Genomic DNA, 25,273 nt, shown 5'->3' on the forward strand with positions numbered 1-25,273 from the left:
TTCTTGTGCATTTAAAATTCTAGACAAACAGAATCTGTAGAAAGACTAAGGCTGGAAGGGACTTCTGCAGGTCATCTAGTCCAATCTTTTACTCAAAGCAGAGCAAAGTTCAGAACTAGGTCAGGTTGCTCAGGACCTTGACCTATCAAGTTTTGAACATCTCCACAGATGGAGATGAAGACGAAGAATTTTTAATTCTGTTCAGTCAAATGATTTTGCATTTGTTTTCACATAATGCCATAACTGGGTTTGAACATATATTCTATGTACTTTAGACATTTTGATTTCCTGCTGAAGCCAACAGTGACTGGGAGGATGCCTGAAATTTTTTGTTATCTAGTCTAAAACCTGGTCTAATTATATAAACTTGTTATGAGGAAGGACAGTAGAGAAAGTCATGAGGAGGCTGACATCTAGCCTTGGTTTATGATGAACACTTATCTTATCAACCTACTGTTAATAAACTCACTAAAACAATAAAGAGCAAGATTTAATTTTAACTTGGTTTACTGGCCTGCTTTAGCAATGGCTAAAGGTGATAGCTTGGAAAAATATTAATCAGAGTCAGCTATTTAAAGTCAGATCTATTTTTTGGCAGGTTCTGCAGAAAAGTACATCTACCAGACATCAACCATGAAGATTCTTAGCTACCTCCTGGTTTACCGAAGGTTCCTGCTCATTGTCCTCACCCCACTGCTTTTACTTCCACTTCCACTTATCATCAAAACCAAAGTAAGTGACCTGCTTTGAGAGGTAATTATTTTGCACCCATATGTCAAGCCTGAGATTCCCAGATCTTTTCAGAATTATAAAATCATATAATGGTTTGAGTTGGAAGAGATCTTGAATGACTTCATGATGTTTGCTTTGTGGTTTTTCTTTTTTTTTTTTTTTTTTTTTTTTTTTTTGCGTTCACTCAGAGTATTTGGATGGAAATGATGTAGAGAAGACAACAGCTTTAATGTGATATTCTGTACTGGTTGCATGAAATTCAGAATTATATATTTGTTTTCTTGTTGGAGATTTTTTTTTCTCATTTAACATCATCTAGACTACCTTGAAAATCCTTTCCTTACTATTACATTTTGGCCACTTTTAAACAGCTTTGTACGATTGACAATGAAGATGAATTGGCAGGAAGACAGCTGAAATTACCTTTATATTTGATGAAGGATTTTGTTAAGTTCATCATATATTGTGTTGTCTGATAGCTGGTATCAATGATCTGAGAAATTCCTTGTGGTTCCTAAATAGAGCAAAGGTTGTGGCAGGACACGTTGTACTTTTTAAATAAATTCTTCTGGCATTCAATAACTCTTGTGACAACTCCAGGCTGACGAAACAGCTATCTAAAAATTTTATTAGTGGTTGTATCTGGTGCAGCTCTGATGTCAGCAGAATGAAAGGGAATTCTCCTGTGAAGTATTATCACACATTCATCATACATACCATACATAACAGTACATGAAAGTCCAGTTCAGAAGTCCTTGTGTCACAGATGGATAGTGGTTACAGAGCCACATGCTTCACACTGTCTCACATCACAGTTTCAGTATTTCAGTTTCCTCTCTGAGAGGAAATTCTTGAGAAATTCTTGATGCAGTAGGACTTAAGTGAGATGAATGTTTGGTAGGTGATAAATGAATTGACACTATCAAAGTGTTTCATACATAACACAAGCTTTCTCCAAAAAATAAATCCTACCTATAGCTGACTGACCTGGATTTAACATTGTTGCTTTCCAGTCAGAGGTTCCCAGAGCCATTTCATTAAGCTACTCCTTTCCCAATACAAACCATCTCTGCTGCTGTTGAGTAGTTTCATGCCCCAACCAACGGCATTAAAAGATCTAAGACATTTCCACAAGAGCGTAAACATAAATGAAGACTACGCAAAAGAGGTTTCTAGGATTCTAGCAGAAGCTAGGTTCACTTCATCTCATTACATTTGGCTGTGGTTGCATTTTACGGGCAGCACTGAAATAAATTCGCTTGGAAAAAATCCTGTTTTCCAGTTTATATAAAAGACACTCACTAAAACTACAAGTTTTAAAAACAACTGTGTTTCTTGTCAGTCTTGCACAATGCTTTTTATATGAGATGATATCCTTGCCTTATTGATGTTGAAGACAAAACTTAATTGATTACAGAAGAGACACAACTACTGTGTGTACACTACTCCTAGAGGTTTAAACTTTGCTTGCAGCTGCAGAATGTTTGTGAGTTATGTTAATTCATGGTCTGAGAATGCTCCAGAATGACCTATATGATTAACTGTGCTTGAAGGAAAAGGCAGCTGACTTTTTTTCCACCTTTCATAAGTGCTAGAATGTAGGTAATTTTACTATCTTAAAAAAAAAAAAAAATTAAAAACTATTTTACTTACTGTGTTTCATACCTTACCAAGATTATCGATATCAAACAAGTACCCTCAGTTCAGGTCCCTTGACTCATACTTGTTCCACGTGGGGGGAATCTCTTTACCAACATAGCTGGACTTCTGCAATTGTGATTCTTTTCCTGGATGATCCCCTCATTTTTTTGTTGGTGCCTTTTGTGTTCTAGGAAGCAGAATGTGCATACACGTTGTTTGTAGTTGCCATCTTTTGGCTCACAGAAGCTTTGCCGCTGGCTGTTTCAGCTTTGCTCCCTGCCTTTATGTTCCCATTGTTTGGTATAATGGAATCCAAGGAGGTAACCCTTTTTTTTTCTCTCTATCATATTATGGATTTCAATGATAAAATCTCCAAAGAAAGAACCACATAATGTTGAAACCTGATGGGCTAATCCATGGATTTGCTGAGTGCCAATCACAGTAGGTCTGCCTCAAGACTTGCTTATATGCTTTGTCCTAGGGACTTGTTCATATTTCTTTAATATTTTTTTCTAGATTGTGATTCGGTGCTTAGATGCCAGTTGACAGGAAAATGCTAGACAGATATAAAATATCCTTAATGTTACAGAAGCCAGATGACACACTAAAGACCCCATGTGCAAAATCCTGCATATACATCTTCATGTCAAAGAGAGAACACCACAGATGATCATACTCTATGTTTAAAGTGGTTTTTTTTTTGTCTGTTGGAAAGATGCATGAATTAATAAAAGCAGAATTTCATCAGTGATTTAGTTTGCATGTGAGATGTGACCGATGATCTTAGGTTGTTCATATCATGAGCCTTATTTTTCATTTTATTTTAACACGATGGGCTTTAGTGTAGTTAGTCTTGTATCATTGGGTTAAATGAAATTAACAGTTTCAATGAAAATAACAGTCTAAATTTAAGCCCCAAACATTTTTTATATTTATTTCAATATATATCTTCACTGTTTTTTTTTTTCATTAAAGTGATAATATCAAATACTAACAGAACATCACTATTCAGTTAACAAAATATTTTCTGTTTTTAATTCAGGTGGCATCTGCTTATTTTAAAGATTTTCATCTGCTGCTGATTGGAGTAATTTGTTTGGCAACGTCAATAGAAAAATGGAATTTCCACAAAAGAGTGGCTTTGAGAATGGTGATGCTGGTGGGTGTCAACCCTGCATGGTATGTGCTAAACAGTGTCCTGAAGGACAATAATACTTGTAGAAAGCTATGTATTCCAGAAATAATTGCCTCTTGCTTTTTCTGTAGGAGGAATCCAGACTTTCTCTTCTACTGAAACAAAGTAGATATTTGAAATGATACGATTGATTTGTTGGTGGCACTTTATTATTTTGCTGAAATCCTAATTGAAATTTCCCTGTAGTGATGCCTACAACTGAAAATCTGAGCTATGCTTATTATTAATTTGTGTTTCAATACTGTTTGCAAAATTCTGGACACTTCCCAAAAACACAAAAAGAGTTCAAATACACAGTGAGGAAAAAAGTCATAAAATTCAAGATGTGGTGGGGAAGAAAAAACACATTAAGCCGATGTCTTTATTTACGTTTTTTCTTTGTCTGCCTATGAAGAAAATACCAAAGGAATAGGAACTTCACCAGCTGGATGAGGTGATGAGGGAAATGAAATCACACACTGTCAGCTCGCTATCAGCATATATCTTACGAAGTGAAAACTCTCTTCTTTGCTTGCTTCACAAACTTGCAGAAAAGCTTTAGGGCCACAGATTCATCTGTCAGCAGACCAGTAAGGCTGCAGATAAGATCTTTAGAGTGAGTTTGGCTTCTCAGTATACATGATGCTTGTAACTCCTTGTAAGGAAGCAGACAGTGACAGGAAGTAAAAAGTCAGAAAAATAGAAACCCCAGGTCTAAAAATGAGATGCCTCTTAGGTGATTTAACTAATAACATCTCATGGAAATGCTAGATTATTTCTATTCCTCGGCGATTTGTCTTAATTTTAAATATCACATGTATTTTGATTTTGCCTGCATTTTTTGATAGCAGGTAGCTTTCTTTTTTGAAAAAATGTTCCTTACATGTTTGTTCAACTGCCTTCCATTATCTTTAGCTATATTCTTGAGCTATGCGGTTTTAGTTATTTCAACTTCTCTCTTTTTGAACGCTCCTAAATCCTCAACTTTTGGCTGAAATCTTGAAAGGGAGAACATAAGTGGATGGCGTGCTAAGCTGAACACTGCTGGGGAACTTGCTGTGGACACAGAAACCCGCAGCCAGCTGCTGAGGATACCTAGGGCAACTCCACAGACAGCTTTGTAACTCTGAGGAAGCAGTACCCCTCATAACTATTTCAGCTCTACCACATTTCCTGATCATGACAAAAGGCTGATAAGTTTACGATAAGATGATCTGTGAGGGAGAGGATCCTCCCACCTCTCAGCATCTGCCGCTCTTTAGTTGTGCCCACTGCAAAGTGATGTACGCTGTTCTCTGTGCGCAGCCCTCCTCCTCCGCTAGCAGGAGTCCCCAGACAGCTCAAGCACATTGGAGGCTCATCCAGCCCATTGTAGGAGGTTTCCACATTAGAGGACATGGGGGATGCAGCAGTGGAAGTAGACTAGCAGGGTCTTCTGGATTCTGCGTTCTTCTGGGGAAACTGGCTTGTACAGTGTGGACAGCAGGACTGGGGAAGCGATCATCCCTGTGTATTCGGTACTGGTGAAGATGCACCTCAAATACTGTGCTCAGTTTTGAGCTCCCCACTGCAAGAAAGACATTGAGGTGCTGGAGCATGTCCAGAGAGGTACAATGAAGCTGGTGAAAGGTCTTGAGCACAAGTTCTATGAGGAACATCTCAGGGAACTGGGGTTGTTTAGCCTGGAGAAAAGGAGGCTGAGGGGAGACCTTATCACTCTCTACAACTACCTGAGAGGAGGTTATAGCGAGGTGGGGGTCAGTCTCTTCTCCCAAGTAACAAGTGATAGAACAAGAGGAAACAGCCTCAAGTTGCTCCAGAGGAGGTTTAGATTGGATATTAGGAAAAATCTCTTCACTGAAAGGGCTATCAAGCATTGGAACAGACTGCCCAGGGAAGTGGTTGAGTCACCATCCCTGGAGGTATTTAAAAGACAAGTAGATGTGGTGCCGAGGGACATGGTTTAGTGGTGGACTTGGCAGTGTTAGGTTAACAGTTGGACTCGATGATCTTAAGGGTCTTTTCCAGCCTGAATGATTCTATGACTCTATGAGTTCCTAAAGGTCTCCTGTCATTTGAGCTCTGTGGTCTGGTCTGCAGACTAGCATGGAAAGGTGAATACGTCTATGCAATGTGCAAGGACTAGAATGAGTAATAAAACATTGATTTTGCATTACATAGCAAAGAGTGACTTTACAGTTGAATGTAAAAAAAGTTACCATCCAAGGTTCCATGCAGAATATTTTTTAACAACACCACAGGGAGAATAATGCAGAAAAACTGGGGCTGAACAGGTTAGAATATATTTTATTATTTTTTAAATCAATTTTAGCATCACTCGTTAGAGTACACTACATTGTACTAAATGGTCACCTGACCGTCAGTCTATCAAATGCTGTAAATTTATGATATACAGTTTTGAAACATATTAATGAATGTCTTAATTTGCTTTGGTTTTAAATCCTCTTGCAAGTTGTGCTAAAATTATATTTCTCTAGAATGTGAACATTCATATTCAGTGTGCTTAATCTGACCAATATTTTCTGCATAAAAATTTCTCCTGAAAACACAATTCTTCCCCAACTTCCATCTGAGGACCTGATCAAAAACTATGTAAAGTTAATGTGTTTTACACTACTGATGGCAATTTGTGTTGAATCAGGCCCATCTTATGCAGGTCTGCAGATCATTTCACCATTGTGCAATTAAAAGTACACAGAGAAAAGACAAGGTGCCCCAATTGAAAAAAAAATGAAGTTTAAAATGTTGCTATGAGCTGAAATGAAAGTTTATGAGAGGCATTTTGAATGGTATTTTTATCTCATAAAATATTTCTTACATTATTTTTGTATAAAATCTTCTTTTCATGTGCTGAGTAATCCTTACAATTTTTGTGAAGCTTTTGATTGAGGCTGGGCAAAGAGCTTTACACATTGAACAAATGACTTCTCAAAAATGCTGTCACACCACAGTTGTTCCACTCACAAGTGTTCTCTGGCTGTGGTGGTTCATGGCAGGTGCTTAATGACACTGCCAACACCTTGGGACAGGGACTCAAGAGAACTACTCTCACTTACAGCTCCAAGAGATGCATTAAAAATGACCACGTGGTCTCTATTCTAAAATTACTGTTCAACTTCAACATGGAATATTTGAGGGTTTTAGTGTAAAACTAGAGTGGCTCCAGTCACTGATGCAATTCAGTGCATTGCATCGGTGCAACCAGGAATTGCACAGATGCAGTTCCTATTCGGTAGGAAACTTAGCATAAGATGTGCCAAGACCAGACTAAGACTTTGTAATGACCTTCGCTTTCCCATTTAATATCAAGTATGATGTTTATTGAAGCACAAAAAATCCCTACGCCTGTTTGGGGGCACTGAGTAAGAACTAAGTTAAGCACCACCTACTGAGTTGTTAATATTTCTTCCTATAATGCCTGCACTGGTACCTAGAAGACTTACAGCCTAAGTGATAAGTCCAGGGTTTTGACCTAGCTTGTACAGTACAAGATTAGTAGCATTAGCAATATAGACATTTTAATTTTCATTTGAACTTCTGACATACACGGTGTTCTTTCTTCAACGATGGTTCAACTACAGTATCAATCTGTAAATTATCTGTTGAGGTTTTGGTTGGGCTGGCCACTAACTGAAAGACATTATAATTGCTTCTGTTTTGATCTCTAACGTATTTGATCCTTTAACTCTAAAATGTCATCATTTCAGTGTCTTTGATCAAGGTAATTTTAATTCATAAACTTCCTCAGAGATCAATTACAAGCTTTAAATTTTTAGTGCAACCTTTAAATTTTCAGTGTTTCCTACATTCAAGCTTTCTGTTGAAAAAGCTTTCCATTTATATTAAACAGAGCGATGATAGGAGGTGTTGCTGTAACAGCCACAGACTCTTCTCTCCTGTTCCAGGCTTACGCTGGGTTTCATGGTTAGCTGCGCTTTCTTGTCGATGTGGCTCAGCAACACCTCTGCTGCTGCCATGGTGATGCCAATTGTAGAGGCTGTAGCTCAGCAGATCATCAGAGCTGAAGCAGAAGCTGATGCACTGGAGATGTCTTGCTCTAACGGCTCCACCAACCCGGCACTGGAGCTGGACGGTAGGTGTGCAGTGCAGTTTTTGTCTTTGCCCACCCCCACCCTGCAGCAGGGGGAACACCACATGAAATGAAGTGGAACGGCTAGGGAAGTACTGGCATCATTACATGCTTCATGGTGAGACCTCTCTTGGATTACTGCGTACGAGGCCTCTCACATTCACAAAGATTAATTAAAACCAAACAGGTGCGGAGTACGGCAGTTATAGGAGAGGAGAGGAGAGGAGAAGAGAAGAGGTTGGCTTGTTAAGCCTGGTAAAATTAAGTCTGAAAAGAAATATGACTACAAGCTACAAATACACCGGGAGTTAAAAGTTATCAAGAGAAAAGAGCTCTTTAAGCTCTAGGGTAATGTTGGGAGAATAAATGAATCTAATCTGGTTACGTACACAGCTGGATTGCAAATTAGGAAAAGATTTCTCATCATTAGAAGATTAAGACTCTGGGGAATCGCAGTCGTGAAGGAGTAGGGCAAAACTTAGCTGGTTTTAAGATTGGCACTTGTAAATGTATTCATGGGATGAGGCGAAGTGGTTGCATGGAACGGGACATGCTGATGGAGGCTTTCCAGCTTTGCTCCCTTAAATGCTTATCTGTCTTTCCATCAATGTCTTACAGAAAACGTAGGAGAATGTCAAAGCAGTGACTGGAAAGAGAAAGAAAAACAAGTTAATGGGTAATAGTTATTCATTTACTAAATTCTGTTCTAAGAATCCATCTAAATAGAATATCTGTTTATTACAATACATACCTTTCTTTTTCCAGATATGACAACAACGTGGGTAGTACTGTGTGCACAATTGAAAAGGAAAATGAAAAAGAAAAGGAACAGGTACTTAAGGTGACTTTCTTTTCTGTAATGCAGCTAATGTGTGTAACTTAGTTTTAACCTAAGACTCACTCCTATATAACACCTAACATGGCACAGCTAACAATTAATCTAATTTCATGTGAATAAGGTATATATGTGTAGATACAAATACACATACACTTATTTAGTTATTTCATTAGTGGTTTTGAGCCCCCTGTGTATTTTATGCAAGTTAAACCAACCAGAGAGCAAACTCTGTATATCAGGAGTATATACATCTCAGCACAGATGAAGGAATTTCCTGTGTGGACACTGAGACAGCTCAAGCAAAGGACTTCAGGATCTGACTCTCCCTTCTTTTCCTTTGCGTGAATAATTGTAGCACCACTGCAACAGCAAATCAAACTATGCAGCTTAGGGCTATACTGCCAGCAAATTGTCTGGCTGTTCTTGGATATCCTTGAATCCTATTTTTGTGCTTTATGATGAGCCCTTCTTATATATTAATTGGTGTATATTCTTTCTAAGGAGACACTACCACCTGCTGAAACAGGGACAAAAAGCAAAGAGGACAAATACAGTGGGGTTTTTAAAGTGATGTGCTTATGTGTTGCTTATTCTGCTACCATTGGAGGGCTGACCACAATCACAGGAACGTCAACTAATCTGATTTTTGCTGAGCACTTCAATACGTAAGAGACTATATTAAATTATTTGTATTCTTCTCAATCCAGAATTTTAACCGTTCTTTCTTCAGCTCTCACATAGCTCCTCTAAAATGCTTTAGAAACCTTACTCTTTGATTTGATATTATTTGAGTCTATTACTTTCTTTTTGTTATTTTTTCTTAAAGAGGTAAAATGAAATTGCATGGTTGTATTTCTCTTACACCGGGAAAGGCCATAAGTGATCACCCAACACATGCAAAAAGGACCATTCTTTGGTTAAGTAATACTTTACTGTTTGCATTGCTGCATGGAAAAAGACGGGCTTATCTGAGGAGGAAGACACTACTTAGTATAAATATGACAGACCGTATCTGGCCTTAAAGGACTGTTACTCATTTTTAAGGACAGCAGGAGCTAAGTTCAGGCCTGCTTAGCAAAGTGCATCAGGGACTTTCAGGAGGCTGGTGCGTTATTGAAATGACAAATATAGGTCCATTAGTCAAAGAAAAAGCAAAGAATTTCAAACCAGTCTGAAACTTCGCATTCAATGGAACATTTTTGGTTTGAGGTTATTATAAACATTCTTTAATATTCCTTTTCTTTTCTACGTAGAACTCCTTTGAAAAGAAAATTGGCAGATTTCATTCCAAAGCTTTTGAAAACCCAATAGTTCTTGCTGAACTTTTTTTTCTTCCCCAAACTACTCACTGCCAGAGATATTCCTACTCTAATTTTAAAATGGAACAAAGTAAAATGCAATCCTTTTATTACCCTCTGCCCACTATTCTGTATTGCTGATTGCAAAACGGTGAAAGACCAGTTATTGATAGATTTTCTTCCACCCTGTGTTCCATGAATGGATGAAATTTGGCTTCAGCATGCTGCTAAAAGGAACTGAAGTAATACAGTCTGTAAATCAGCCTGTGTTAAGAGAGTAGCAACAATGGAAATTATAAGAGTGCCTGTTAGTGGGGCCAAAGAACTATGCAGGGCAAAATATGGCATGATAAGTCCTTCAGACTTAAACCTCCAGACATGTAAGCATTTCTGGTCCAAGCAGGCTTTGTGCTCAGGAGCCTAGAATAGTCCACGATTGATTACCAGGGGTAAGAACTGTTGTTGTTCATTTCCCTGCAGTTGTGGGAAACTTGGAAAAAACTGGCTCGCAGCTGGTTTTTCAGTTTGTCTTAGCTGTTAACAATCTCTTCAAGAATGCATAGGCAGATTGTTTTCTCTCCCTGGGTCTTCAGCCTCTGCTAGGAGCATGGGCTGTACATGGAGTGCTGCATGTGTAATCCAGTTTTATACCCCACCAGGATTTTGTTTAATCTTTACACAACCACTGAGCCTAATCCTTAACTTAAGCTGAATCTAACTCCTAACTGTGCAAATATTTTTATCTTTAACTGTCTTGGTCCCCTTCTCTTCAGAGGCTTCATTTGTACTTATTCCCTGTCTGAAGTGGGAATTGACCTGCTAGCATGACTTGGACCCATTTGCAGTCTGCCTGCACATATCATAAGCATCTGAAGGGAGGATAATTCAGCAAAAGAGCTGTACATATTCCATATTCCTTATATCTTCCCGATTTTAGTATTAAATAAATATTTTAGTATTAAATAAGCTGGAATTAGTGTTTACTGTTCTCTCCTTCCCTTCTTTTTATTTGTCGCATGAAGAGGAAGGTAGGATATCCATGTTAGCATTGGAGCCTGTGTGTTGCTGGGAATCCTCAGCCTGCTGTTGATTTAGGACAAGCAATTATGCTGTGATCCACAGGGCAGAAGCATCCCTGCCAGTGAGACCAACTTCTGTAAGGGCTCCTTTTCAAGATGGATTTGTTACTGACCTGCACAGGGACTTTCTATTCATTCTGTAATTGTCTGCAAAGGGACACTACAATATAGTGTCTAGAATATAGATGACTGGGGAAAAAAAAAAAAAAGAAAAGGAAAAAAAAAGTTTTGGCTAAGACATTACAAAGACACACAGCCAGCTAGTAGGCTAAGCGCTACTCTGCTCACACTGCCCATAAGATACCCAGAAGCCTTTACTGGCCACAGAGGCATCAATGGAGATGAGCTGGGTTGGTCCCTCCTGCTCCCCGGAACAGATCCTTGGTGATGTTGAGTCCCTTTCATCTGACTCCATATTTATTTTCCTTTTATATTTTATTCATTTTCATACTGGTGGTTTTCATCTTGAATCCGTCAGGCTGCTGCAGATCCCCTTGTCAGTTATCTCACACCTGCAGTTTTACCTACCTAATCTTACGTAGCTGTGGAGACTTTCTCACAGCTCTTTCCCACACGAAACAGTTTCTTCAGCACTGCAAGCCAAGGTGCACAGCAGGGCCGTGGGTCCTGGGAGCACAGGCAGCTGCACCCCAGGGTAAGGGGAAGGCTGTGGAGAGGTTAGAGAGAGAAAGGGTTATGAGACAACACTGGGTCAGGCAGAAAATGGAGTTCTCTAATGCTTGAGGAAGAGTAAATCCTGCAATGAAACCTTTGGTTCTCCAGTCAGCCTCACTGACAGGTTACTCAATTTCCTGAACCCTGTTCTGGTTGCCTACTTTGACCTTCCAGAATAAAACATTGTCAACATAACATTATTTCCAACCTAAGCAATTTTATAAAAGTCATAAAAGGAATAATCTTATCTGAATTTGTTCTATGAAACAAATTTGTTGGCATTTGTAGTGTTTGCCTGGAAAGAGTTCATTGTTATTGGCACTGAATCACTGTTAAATAAGGATTATTGAAATCAATCACATTTTTTCATTTCCCAAAGGAAATAGGTCTAGAAAATAAGTACTTCAGTGTGTCTTGTCCATCCTTGTCTCAGGCAAGACCTGTAGGAGATAATCCAACAATAACAGGTAATCCAACCAGCATTATATCATAGATCATTTTTAAAATCATTTTAATTCACCATCCAGTCTGCCTGAAGAATATTTGCTTTGGAGATGAAGAAAAGCTGACTTCAATATTAGGATTACTAGAAATACTTGCATGTATGTTCAGCTCTGCACAAACTTACTGTGAAATCTGGCCACAATAAATTAACAGTTTATAATGGAATTGACTATTTAGTATAAAGTTTTAAAAACCTTGCTTTGTTGCTCAATAAGGAATTATCACACATAATTCAGGAAAGCAGATCATAAACACTTTAGCAAGTGACAAAATGCTAAGTCATTGCTATGCTGATGTCATTTTTTTTCCTGTCTTGGAATTTGTACATTCAAAAATTGATGTGGTTAATCATGTAGTAAAAGCTAAATAGCCATGTAATTAGTAAATTATAAATAATAGCACAAAGCCTGTTCTTGTTCCAGTTTCACCGTCTTGTCACTATGTAGAGTTGCAATTTAGAGCATCACCTCAGGAAGTGGGTAGGAATTTTTGTTCAGTCCTAGCTGACACTTTAATTGCAATATAGATAAGCATCGTAATAAATATAGATCAATCCTAAAATGTGCACAATGTTTGAGAAAGTATTTATAATATGTATTAACTGCCTCAAAGACTTGTGTGACCATCAGAATTCCGTTTCTTCTAGCAAGGCCTGAGATACAAAAGATATTGGCTAATAATTGGAAATAGTCATTACAGCCTCTCTCTGGACATTACCATTTCCCTTCCATCTGATTTTTGCATCAAGGAGGAAGGCTGTTCAAGGAGACTAGAATTTTTTCACTTTTAGCATTAAAAGCTCTCTCAGTAGAGCTGGAGGAACTCAAAGGAAGAATAACTTCTGTTCATAAAGTAAATTGAAAAACAGGATTAATTTACCTGGCCTTTTTGCCTGTCTGGCATCTATCTCGTTCAACATTAAATTAATTTCTTTCAGAAAACCGAAGCCCATTGCTCCTTTTCTTAAATGTATGTGGCAGGGAGCATTCTGGTTGAATGACCCACGTCTCTAAACAGTAGATTAAAACAGCCTCAAAGAGACAAGGTGACCAGAGAGACAATGCACCTAACAAATGAACAGTCCTGCCTTTCCTGGAAATTAGTAATATTTTTGTTTCCAATCAGTTCTGAATGCCTTATGGAACCTTAAACAATACAAGTCTCAATGTTGTCTCCTCTGTTGTCTTCTAAGTTCATTGGAACTTGTTTGTTTGAGTATATTTTCTTGTGTTAAAGTCCCCTCTCAAAGAACTGCTTTTCTTCAGGTTCTGTTTCTTCGTAGTCCTAATGGTCCTTAATGCTGTGAGCAGCCCTCCCTTGCCTCCTCAACTCCGGTTAGACACACCTAGATCAGCGTCAGATTCCCCAGACCAGTTGCTGATCCAGTGCCCAAATAACTGGCACAGCTAGTTCCTGTTAGTGGTCATGATGATCAGGAACAGGGTGGGAGGGTGAGGGAAGAGGACACCAGAGGCCACCTCATGCTGAAGTCAGCTGCCAGCCAGAAGCACTCTCTTGCCCCAGGGCTTTCTGGCACTTCTTACAAGTCTTTGTTCCTTTGCAAAGCTCATCTGAACAGTTTTTTACTTTCATCCAGACGTTACCCAGTGTGCCAGTGCATCAATTTTGGATCCTGGTTTATCCTTTCCATCCCCATCACAGTTATTATTCTGCTGCTCTCCTGGGTCTGGCTCCAGTGGCTTTTCCTTGGGTTTGAGTAAGTAAATGTTGTAATCAATAAAACTAAAGGTTGATGATGTAAGAGATATTTTGCATCTGGAATAAATACCCCGTCTAAGTTTAACAGGTCCAATAGGAAGATAATGCAGCAACAGTGATTTTGTGTCCTTGATTAATATGGATGAGTTTCTGGATGGGACAAGAATTTTCTAAAGTAAGGATCCTTGACTACTCAGCCCAAAACAAGAGTCCATATTACAAATGTTGATACCCATTCCTTTAGAATACACAGACATCATCATTAAACAGTGCATGTGTGCAGGAGAGAAGAATACTGACATTTTATACATTTTGGTCTAACACTGGAAGATTTATAATCAGGATGTTGCCCTTCACTGGAGTCAAGGATTGGCTTGAATACTTGAGCAATATCTGTGTTATAAACTGGAAGACTATATTTGTAAATATGAAGAAAAAAAAATCCACTTTTCCAAAATTTATATGTGGTGGTATGATGTTTTTTTTTTTCCCCTCAGAGTTTGTGCTTTTAAGGTTTTGGAGAGGATAATACTTCTTTTGGGCTGATTCTTCAAAGCCTTTTTCTCCATGAGTTCAGTAACATCTGCAGACATAACAACAGGGACACCTGTCTTCCACAATTCCCTGGCTATGTATGGCACAAGAGATAAAGAGTGAGACTGCCTACTCTTAAGCACACGTAAAATCATCCCGCACTTACCACTCCATATGTGAACATTTACTGATTCATTTTCCTTGATTGTTTCGATAATGTTCTTTTTGACACCATGTAAGGGTCTTACCCCCAAAACGAAAACCTAGCTCGTACCAAATAGTCTGCTGATCAGGGTGCAGCCTACTCATGAGGCACAAACTTTTTCATTACAAAACAAAGTAAAGCAAAGTCATAGATGACTTTCATTAAATAGCCAGGTTATGTATTTGATTGTTTCAATTAGTTCCCATGATTAAAGTTCCATCCTTCCTGGGCAAATGAGCTAGACAATAACAGCACACATTTTGTTGCTGCCTCTGTCGGTCTCCCATTGGGCTTTGTCACTTAATTCCAATATGCTCAGTTTGGTGTGTGATAATTAAGTGGCAGATACTGCATTGTAAAGTGAAAATTTTACTTCTATAAAGTGCTACTGGCAGCTGGAAAGGTTGGACTTGGTTTTTTTTTCTGTATACACTGTTAATTTTTTGTTCAATACTGCTGGTTTACATTCCAGTTTTAAAAACATGTTCAAGTGTGGCAAGAAGAAAACAGCTAGAGAAGAGGCCTCAGCACAGGTGATTCAGGATGAGTACAAGAAGCTTGGACCAATAAGGTACATCAAACTATAAATCTGCAAGCAAGAGTGAGTATATCCAAGTGCAAATGCAGGAAAATGTATAACCCATTCTGTTTCTGCTATAGCTACCCAGAAATTGTTACACTTGTCCTATTCATTCTAATGACCCTGCTGTGGTTCACCAGAGAGCCTGGCTTCATCCCAGGATGGTCTTCACTTTTCCCAAAGTAAGTAATCTTTTTGATACACCAACAAGAACTGTACTGTGTCTTAACTACATACCTTCTTTTCTTCTCAATTAAAAAGAAAAAAAAAAAAAACAAACAAAACCCACTCAAAATATTTTCAATATTTCCAAAATATCCCAGGCTGAAGTTGTTGAAAACCTTTGTAGTGTATACATAATAGGTAAACTTCAGCAATTTCACAGATGTATGTGTGCAATATCTGAAAAGTGCTAAACCCATTACAGGTTCAAACAAAGTGCCTCCTAAGAAGGATTATGCCTAGTTTTTGGACTTGATCCAATGAGGGAGAATACATAATGGTTGATGTTACGGTATCCGATTTCCACATCAAATCTACAGTTTCAAGAATAAATCTTTGGTTAGAATTTTTTGATCTACTGCCCTCAGTGACAGCCACACTTGTATGCATACAGGCCAACATCCCCTCCTTTGACAGCTCTAATTAATGATCTAAATTACTATCTGTTCCTACATAACTCTCTCGGTGCCACAGTTCAACTAACCACCAAAAAGACAGGATCTATTCAGGAAGTATTACATTTTTTTGCCTTCTGCTGCAGCTTGGTTTTCAGTCCCTTCCCTGGGATCACCTACACTTTTTTCCCTAAGAAATCAGTTGCTCTTCAAGAACTTATAATACTGTGATGTTTCCTGTTCTGTTGCTGTAATTACTGTAATTTCAGTTCTGTTCTGTGATAAAGGTCTGAGTTTTGCTTCAAGTATTGGGAAGTAGTTGCAGGATTGGGAGGAGCAGGACTTTGTGTTGTTTAGGCCCTTCTGGATTTAACATTTATTACTGGATAGGTCAAAGGCCAGTGCTGATGACAATTTTCCTTTTTTTTTTTTTTTTTCCTTTGGGTCTGTCATAAATGAGACATGAACATGCATCCATCATGCCTCCTTTCTTTAAATATACTCTCACCATTCATACACACACACACGCACCAGTGCTCTGCCTGAAAGTCTGGTAGGGGATATTACAAGAAATAATTGTAGCCCTTCGAAGATTTAAAGTGCAAAGCAAAATTATTTTGTGTACAAAATAGCATTTAAAAGTGCAATAAAAACTAAGGATGTTTTAATTTATTTTTTTTTTATTATCCCAAAAATTGCAGAAGAACATTTTTTCCCGTTATAACAGCAGCAGAACTGATGATCATTGTCTCATATAAAGCACTGTATTCTTGAAGGGGTTTTGGAGTGTTGACCTAATCAAGCAATCATCCAGCTAAGCAATCAGGCTGGCTTTGTTTCTGCTTCATATTAGTGTTCAGTGCTCATCGAGCACCGTTTAACGAGATACATGTGATACTGAAAAACAGGCATTGTAAACAACCTTTCAAATTTGGAATTTGTGGCTCAAATGGGTTATTTCAGTCCAGAGATCCCCATTTTTTTTTAATTGAAGTTGTCTGTTTGCCGTTGTCTGAGGATTTTGTTCACTGGCAGGGAAAAGCAGAATATTTTCACAATAAGTGTGGTTACAGGTTTTGCACAGGGGTGTTACTTTGTGGATGCCCTCTAACGTTTTCCTTGGAAGGGAATGCAAGCACGAGTCATGTCACATTAGGCTGAATCATGTTATAATTTGGGTGAGGTAACCTGAAGAGAAACAAAACTTATGTCACTGCCTAACATAACGTTTAAGGGGAAAGAAAGCATTTCTGATTATTCAGGCCTTGCCTGTTTCTAGACAGCTTTAATTTGTCAGTCAATTGCATTAATTGGCATAAGCCCGGGCAACTGGGTTTTTACTTTTCTGAACAACAGAAAACCTCTCTGCCAGGATACACGAGTGGGGCAAGGAGCCAGCACAGGCACAGCTGGTAGTGAGCCATCTTCTTTAAAGCAAACAAAGAAGCAAACAGGAAAAAACTCAAAATCCAAGAACTGCGGTTCTGTCCATGGTTACATTCCACTCATCTCCGTGATGTCCAGGCAGCTTCTAGCAGTGCATGAACTGCAGCTTACATCTTTCATGCACGTGTTCCCTAATGCCTCTGCGTACAACATCGTTCAGTGTTTTGGATTTACGTGTACTAACAGGCATGTGCACAACTTCCTTAGGTTTATGCTGCAGGAAACAACTGTAAGGAAATATTCTCTGTATTTAGAAATCTGATTTCTTATCAGAAACCCGATAGCACTTATTTTGCACAGGACCTTATCCCACATTCTCAAGCCAATCTCAGGAAAGTTCTGTCACCTGCACAGATGAGCTTTGTCCTTAGGAAAAGTTGCAATGTCAAGAGCTATAAATAAAGTTGAGACTTTCCATGGCATGTGAGTGGGTCCTAGTGGGCATGGTTCACACCACTCCCAAGGTCTTAAACCAGACAGGTCTGTCAGTTCACTTATTCTAACGTGCTGAAGATCAGAAGAGCTACGTTATTCTGTGTTAATCCTGGTATAGTTTTATTTTCTTAGAACATGAATACCTAGAAAGCAACCAGGCTTGATTTCAGAGTGACAAAGCACAGGTTGGAATTTACCCCTTTCCTTGATAATCTGTCCTGGTGAATTATCATCTCTGTTGCCAAACTAAACAACACAAACTTGCACCTTGTTTTCTGTCCGAATATACCTTCCAGCCATCTGTTTTTGTCTTTCCCGCTGGATTAAAAACTTTTCTGTGATAGATGTTTTAAGGATATACTTATCTGGTTTAATTATATCACATTATAAGCTTTGTTTTGACAAAACAAAAATAAATGGAATGCTCGATGTTTTGCTTCCAGAAACAAATTCTCACAGCTCTCACCACCCATGTTCATGTTCTCAGCCCCTTGTGTGCACCCTAACAAGTTACTGAATATCACTTTAAAATATAGACACTGGGTTTATTTTTTTTTAATCCCAGCAAAAGTATTGGTGTTTAATGATGATACCTCCCCACTTTTTAAGGGTTACTTTTTGAAATATTAGCCAATTTTTAATCCACATTTGCGCTGTATTGGTATTGAGTAGAGCTCATTTTTAAGCAGAATAATCAGATGCGTTTCAAACATACATTACCTTTACCAGTAAATTTTTCTTAAGAAAAATTTGTGAATCTATTAAAGACTAATCCTTTACTGTCCTGCCCTGAGCTCCTGTTACCTCCCTCTGGAGGCAGACAGCAGGATGTTTTAATAATGTTGTATAACACTGCAGAGAGCAGCACAGGGTAAAACCGCCTGTTTCCTCCCCGTCTGCTGACAGCACAGGATCACACATCATTTCTGTTACAGCAGTTTCCTTCCATGTCCTGGCCTGATTCCAGGCTGTAGGGTATTAACTTCAATTAGAGGAGTTTCAGCTTGGCCTTTGGCCAGGACTTTATGAACCTCATAAAATACAGAAAGTTCAGCACTGGGCTGCAGCTGATTACAGCTGATGTATGCAAGGTGGGTTTCCCTCACGCTTCCTCAGATTATTGCCTGAGTGTATTTTTTCTTTTTTCTGCATGGCTTATTCCTTTCTTTACTTCCAATATGAGGCCACTACGTACTTCTGCCCACAGCCCTTTTCTCTACAATGTTCTCAGCTGGAGTCATTGTGAGATCTCCTTAACAGCTTTTTTGCTTCCTCATAGGACAATCAGATGTGCAATCACTGATTGACAATCAGTGCTATGAGCAGGTAGATGTTGTACATGCAATTGTATTACAGCTTGGATAAATGGACTTTGAAAAATGTTCATCTCAAAATTTGATAATGATTGAAAAGCTTCTGTTTGGAATGGTGCCATGTGTGTCTTCATAATTGCAGCATGTTGTGTGTGTCCCAAGCAGGTTTTCTATGAATGATGTTTTGCATCAGGAATACTAAGTTTTTGTGAAAAAAAAAAAAAAAAAAAAAAAAATTGCACCTCCCTAGTTCAGTGAGGGGAAGTGCAAGGTCCTGCATCTGGAGAGGAAAAGCCTCAGACACACACTGGGGGCCACCCAGTGGGAACGCAGCTTAGTGGGAAAGGACCTGGGGGTCCTGGTGGGCACCAAGTTCAACATGAGCCGGCAATGAGCTCTTGCTGCAAAGAAGGCAAATGGTACTCTGGGCTGCGTTAGTAGTAGTATTGCCAGCAGGTGGAGGGAGGTGATCCTTCCCCTTTGCTCATCACTGGTAAGGCCACACCTGGAGTGCTGCATCAAGTTCTGGGCTCCCAAGTACAAGACATGGATATACTAGAGAGTGTCCCACAAGGGGCCACAAAGATGATTAAGGGACTGGAGCATCTCTTTATGAGGAAAGGCTGAGAGAGCTGGGACTGTTCAGCCTGGAGAAGAGAAGGCTGCAGAGGCATCTTGTCAATGTTTAAAAATATGTGGGAGGGTGCAAAGAGGACAGAGCCAGGCTCTTCTCAGTGGTGCCCAGTGACCAAGTTTTAAAAACTTGACTTTTAAAAGTGTTTTCTGTGCTAGCAGACAATAGGAACCAGGAGACAGAATATGACAGTAGGCAACCACTTCAACTTCTACGACTGCTTCATTTTGTGACAGTGTTAGCTAAAACTAATCTGTTTGTGCTGTCAGTGTGCTATGCTTATTAAGGTGTTTTTTAATCTCACTTAACACTGCTGTTAAAGCAAAAGGATCTACCAGATTATACATTTGTAACATATAAGTGGGAGAAGATTTTTCCCTTTCAGTGAAAAGTCCTGGTTTAATATAAAATCTTAAGCTGCTAGGAAGACCTGCTGGGAAGTTATGCTTGGACTTACTGTAGCTGGATATGTAGAAAAGCACGTGGTATGAGGTTGAGAGGAGAAATATATTGGTGTATTGGTTTAGGTAAACTTAAAGAAGAACTTACAGAAAATAGGGAAAAAAATAATAACAAAGCTTAAGAAAAAGTTGGTTTTAACGTTCTTCGGCAAAATTCTTATTCATTTGAATGACTATCTTGACTGAAACAAGACAGACCGGGATACGTCACCACTTAAGCGTGTAGCAGAATCAGATGGAAGTGTTAAAGTGGCCTTAGAGCTCAGCTTCGCAGTTTACCTGATCCTAGGGCTACTCCGTACAAGTTAGGAGGGTATTGGATCAGATTAAGAAACACTAGTGCAAGCAGTTCTCAGGCGCTGGAAATGACCAAAATAAACACGGCCCTTGTAGTGACAGCCTAGAAGTGACAGCCGCAGGAGGACGGTAATAAAGCTCTGCTGCCTTCTCTTAGCTACAAAAACATCATCCTTCGTGGGCGTGCACAGTGCTTTTAAGGCCTTTTGGCCTGAATCTATTATAGAGCATATTAATGTTATTAAATTTATCGTTGAACTGTGAAAATTAGTTGTTTAAGCATCAGCTATTCCCAAACATTCCCCTCCCCCATCTTATTTCTGGGTGACAAAATAACACACGCTTACTCAAGATGCTTATTTCTGAATTTAGAGGGCTTACATCTACTGTTTCTACAGATGTGGTGAATTGACCTTGGCTGGCTGTGAGATGCCCACCCAGTCGCTTTCTCACTCCCACTCCTTAACAGGACAGGAGAGAAAATTAGATCAAAAAGCTTGTGGGTCAAGATAAAGACAGGGAGATCCCTTACCAGTTACCATTATGGGCTAAACAGACTTGATTTGGGGAAAATTAATTTAATTTATTTGCCAATTAATAATAGAGTTGGAAGGTGAGAAACAAAGACAAAGAATAAAACACTTTTCCCCCACCCCCTTTCATTCCAGGCTCATCTTCTTCATTCCTGACTCCTCTACCTCTTTCCACTGCCCCAAGCGCAGGCGGTGATGAATGGGGGGTTGGGGTCACTCCATAACAGCTCCTTTCTGCCACTCCATCCTCCTCTTCCTCGCTCTTTTCCCCTGCTCCTCCTGACTATACATATTTATGTGCTTTTTTCTTGTTAACTTCTCCTTAGGTATAAAGGCTATGCTACGGATTCAACAACTGCCTTAGTGATAGGCGTCCTGTTCTTTATTATTCCAGCAAAAACATTGTCTAGGACTTCCAATGGAGAAAACAGTTGAGTATATTTTGGTGTGGATTTTACTACAGTAAGGTATCTAAGATGCAACCATAAACATAACTTATTGCACTTGTTAGAGCAATATTGTTAAACTAACGTTACAATCTTAATACAGGGTGATATCTTACTGGGATATAAAGCATCCCTGGCCTAGAAGTCAGTGCCAACACTTAGGCAATGTGAGCAGCAGGAGCTGGAGCTGTGCAGGAACCTGCTACCTGCAGCCCACTGCTGCCAATGGAAACCACCTTCCCATTGACTGCAGTGGGTTTTGAATGGGACTGCACAGGGTAGGGTGGGATTTATTATTTGAAAGTGTTACTGCTTATTCAAGGTACTTTATGAAATTTGACATGGTAAATGAGTCTATTCACATTTAATTTTTCTGCTTCAAAATGGAATCTACCCTGATTAAAGTATACCTCCGGCTTTATGCATTCAATTCTGCTGCTGAAATCGATGACATCTGGGGGTTCACAGAGAATGCAAGATCAGAACGTAAATGAGACAAAGTGAAACAGCATTTGCTCAGCAATCTGTCTGAATAGCACAGTTTTATTGAGTAAATTAAATGCATTGATGTCCCATAGCTATCTTCCACATAGGGAAGGAGGGGAGAGGGGCTAATGCTCTGCTGGTGGAAACCGTTGTAGCTCTGTTGTCTTCAGGTTGTGACAGTTTTCACCAGCTAAGGATCTGTCCCAGGAAGCGCGAGTTGTTCACGTCAAAGACTTTCTTTATGTTATGAGATTTTGCTTTTGAACATTTTTTGAACATTTCCAATATTTCCCGAAGTGCTTCCTCAGAGAGATTATTTCAAGGTGGTTTTCAATATGTTTTTAAATGTTGGTGGGGGTTTTGGTTTGGTTTGGTTTTTTTTTTAATTTTTTTTTCTTTAGCTGTTTTTGGTTACACTCCACTGATTACTTGGAAGGAATTTCAGTCATGCATGCCCTGGGAAATAGCTATTCTTGTTGGTGGCGGGTTTGCACTGGCAGACGGCTGCGAGGTAATGCAATTTATAGAAGATACTGAACAATTAGCATGACCCACACCAGGAGCAATTCAGACAAGCAGTGAATTCAGTTATTCTCTTGTTTTAGCAAGTTATTCTGTAACAATATTGAAAACGATAAATGTGACAAATATTCAAGACGTTCAGAAAGCAGCGTTACAGAACAAGGAGTTTGCGTTGTCTTCAAAGACTACACACAATAATGACTACTGTTATTTAATTTCAACCTCATGGTGGTGAGAGTTGTGCAGACAGTTTCCAAAGCCTTAGGGTTAATGTCCCATGTCATTGAAGTACATCCCGCTGGAGCCCTGCTGCCTACTCCACTAAATCAAGCAGGTTTGGGCCCAAACTCTGGTTATGAAGCCTGACATATGCATATTTCGATTTTCTGATTATGACTCCTCTAAACATCTCAGGGGTGCAAATATAAATAAATGGAATATAGTTTGCATGGGTTCCTATAGGACACCACTGAATTAGAAAAATATGCTTAAAAACATGTGGTAGGAATATGAAAAATATTTCAGATTTTTTCTCTTTTGAACAAATACTTCATAACTAGCAGATGATAAGTAAATTACTGTTTTGTACTGTTTATTAAATTTTGGTTTCAGTGATGTGTAAAATGTAATCATGTTGTTATATTCCTTATGCAGGTTTCAAAACTTTCTGAGTGGGTAGGAAGTAAACTGACCCCTCTGGGATCATTACCCTTGTGGCTGGTTATCCTGATATCATGCCTTATTGTCACTTCAGTAACAGAAGTGGCCAGCAATCCAGCTACCATTACGATATTTTTGCCCATACTGGCTCCTTTGGTGAGTATAACACAGGTTGTTTTTAATCGGAATCTGCTTTATCATCCAAGTAGCAATACAGCTGCTCACGGAAGCAGTTTTTAAAAGTCTCCATAAAATAATTCATGCATATTTTGCTGTGCTGTGTTGTGCATTGGATACTTGGTTGTTTTGGGGCTTTCTTACAAGAGATGCTGAAAATTCAGCAAAATTAGGTAAAAGTTCAACACACAAAAATCAATGATGTTATTCCTATTTGTGAGTAGTCGAAGCACTTAAAAAGGACAGCTCTCTTAGTGTTTCTTCAGGACCAGATCTTCCGTGAAAATGGTTAACACTGCAACTTTCAAGCTGTCACCAAAGAGAAGAGCAGGCTAATAGATGTGCTTTATATGTAATTCCCATTTCTTCTCTCCCTGGCACAATGGTGTCCTTTCTTCTCATCATCTTCATCAAAACACCCAGTTCTTGCTTCTTCAAAACCTATCGATCACCTTCTAGTCTGTAGGTTTTCCCCTTGGCCAGCCTAGACACATACCAGTGCCCTTTCCCTCTCTTTACAAAGAAACCTCAGTCCTCACTTCATTGGATCCCTCCTATGTATTGCACACAAATTCAACTTTATTACCTTTCTTGCAGTGTTTTGCTTTTAGTGCTTGTGCGGTGCCCAGACTCTTTGCAATAGGCTTACTTTATGGACTCAACTACAATTAGAAAATGTCAGGCATGAATTTAAAGTTCGGTAGCTATTCTGTATTAGAATCACCTTTTCTCCTCTGAACCATTCCCAGATATAATCTCAAAAATGAGTTATCAGAAAAGGTTATTTCTCACTCTTTAAACTGGCAGATCTGTTCACAGTTCACTTGTATTAATATAATCAGCTTGTATTTACATATTTCATTATCCATGAGCAAGCAATGTGCCCTTGTTGCCAAAAAGGCCAATGGAATCCTGGGCTGCATAGGGAAGAGTGTGGCCAGTAGGTCGGAGTTCATTCTCTCCCTCTACTCTGCACTGGTGAGGCCACAACTGGAATACTGTGTCCAGTTTTGGGCTCCCCAGTTCAAGAGGGACAGGGAACTGCTGGAGCGAGTCCAGAGAAGGGCAACTAAGATGGCTGAGGGATTGGAGCATCCTCCCTTATGAGGAAAGGCTGAGAGAGCTGGGACTCTTTAGCCTGGAGTAGAGAAGGCTGAGGGGGGACCTTATTATGGCGTACAAGTATCTAAAGGGTGGGTTGAAGGAGGATGGAGCCAGGCTCTTTTCAATGATTCCCAGTGACAGGACGAGGGGCAATGGGCACAAGTTGGAACACAGAAACTTCCGTTCAAATACACGGAAAAACTTCTTTACGGTGAGGGTGACAGAGCACTGGCAGAGGCTGCCCAGGGAGGTTGTGGAGTCCCCTTCTCTGGAGGTTTTCAAGCCCCGCCTGGATGCAGTCCTGAGTAATGTGCTCTGGGCAATCCTGCTTTGGCAGGGGAGTTGGACTAGATGATCTCTAGAGGTCCCTTCCAACTCTGAAGATTCCATGATTCTGTGATTTGGCAAATGTGTCCCTTGACAGCTGTTCCTTCTCTGTTATTTTACAACAGGCTGAAGCCATTCATGTGAACCCACTTTTCATTTTGATACCCACTACTTTGTGTACTTCCTTTGCATTCCTGCTTCCGGTAGCAAACCCAGCCAATGCCATTGTATTTTCATATGGTCATTTAACTGTTATGGACATGGTAAGTTTTAAACAAAACTCCCTAAAGGGCAATTCGTAGCATTTCAAAAACTTTCTTCAATGTCTTGATGTGAGTTTCTGCTTTCTTTTTCCTCTCCTTTAGGTGAAAGCCGGTTTGGGCATTAACATCATTGGAGTTGCTGTAGTTATGCTTGCAATTATGACATGGATAGTGCCTATATTCGACCTCTATACTTACCCAAGTTGGGCACCAATCATTCCTTCTACAAATAGCACTGGGCTGTAAAAAAAAAAAAATAATAAAAATCCCGGGGATTGGTTGGGATTGGCTGGGATTGGTTGGGATTGGTTGGGATTGGTTTGGATTGGTTTTGTTTCTTTTCTTTTCCACTGACATGTGGTGAGTCACTTAAAATGCATTTTGTCACCACAACAATAGAGATCCGCATTGCTATACATGCCATATTTCACAGTCCCAGAGACTGACGATCCACTCTGAGAG

General features: G+C 39.4%; 1 protein-coding gene across 1 annotated transcript; it reads left to right on the forward strand.

Annotated features, from left to right (window-relative positions):
- Window positions 1–633: 633 nt before the first annotated feature.
- On the forward strand, window positions 634–25,057 carry SLC13A1 (solute carrier family 13 member 1; the record flags this gene model as incomplete). Its single annotated transcript, XM_082492654.1, has 15 exons — window positions 634–732; window positions 2,565–2,693; window positions 3,416–3,552; window positions 7,474–7,661; window positions 8,277–8,334; window positions 8,424–8,490; window positions 8,998–9,161; window positions 13,650–13,769; window positions 14,983–15,081; window positions 15,171–15,272; window positions 21,153–21,256; window positions 22,160–22,269; window positions 22,935–23,096; window positions 24,674–24,811; window positions 24,914–25,057. The coding sequence occupies 15 exons, from the start codon at window positions 634–636 to the stop codon at window positions 25,055–25,057; spliced, it is 1,821 nt and encodes a 606-aa protein (XP_082348780.1).
- Between the last annotated feature and the right edge of the window lie 216 nt (window positions 25,058–25,273).

This window comes from Vanellus vanellus, assembly GCF_965231255.1.
Source record: "Vanellus vanellus genome assembly, chromosome: 1".
Classification (NCBI taxonomy): Eukaryota; Metazoa; Chordata; class Aves; order Charadriiformes; family Charadriidae; genus Vanellus; species Vanellus vanellus.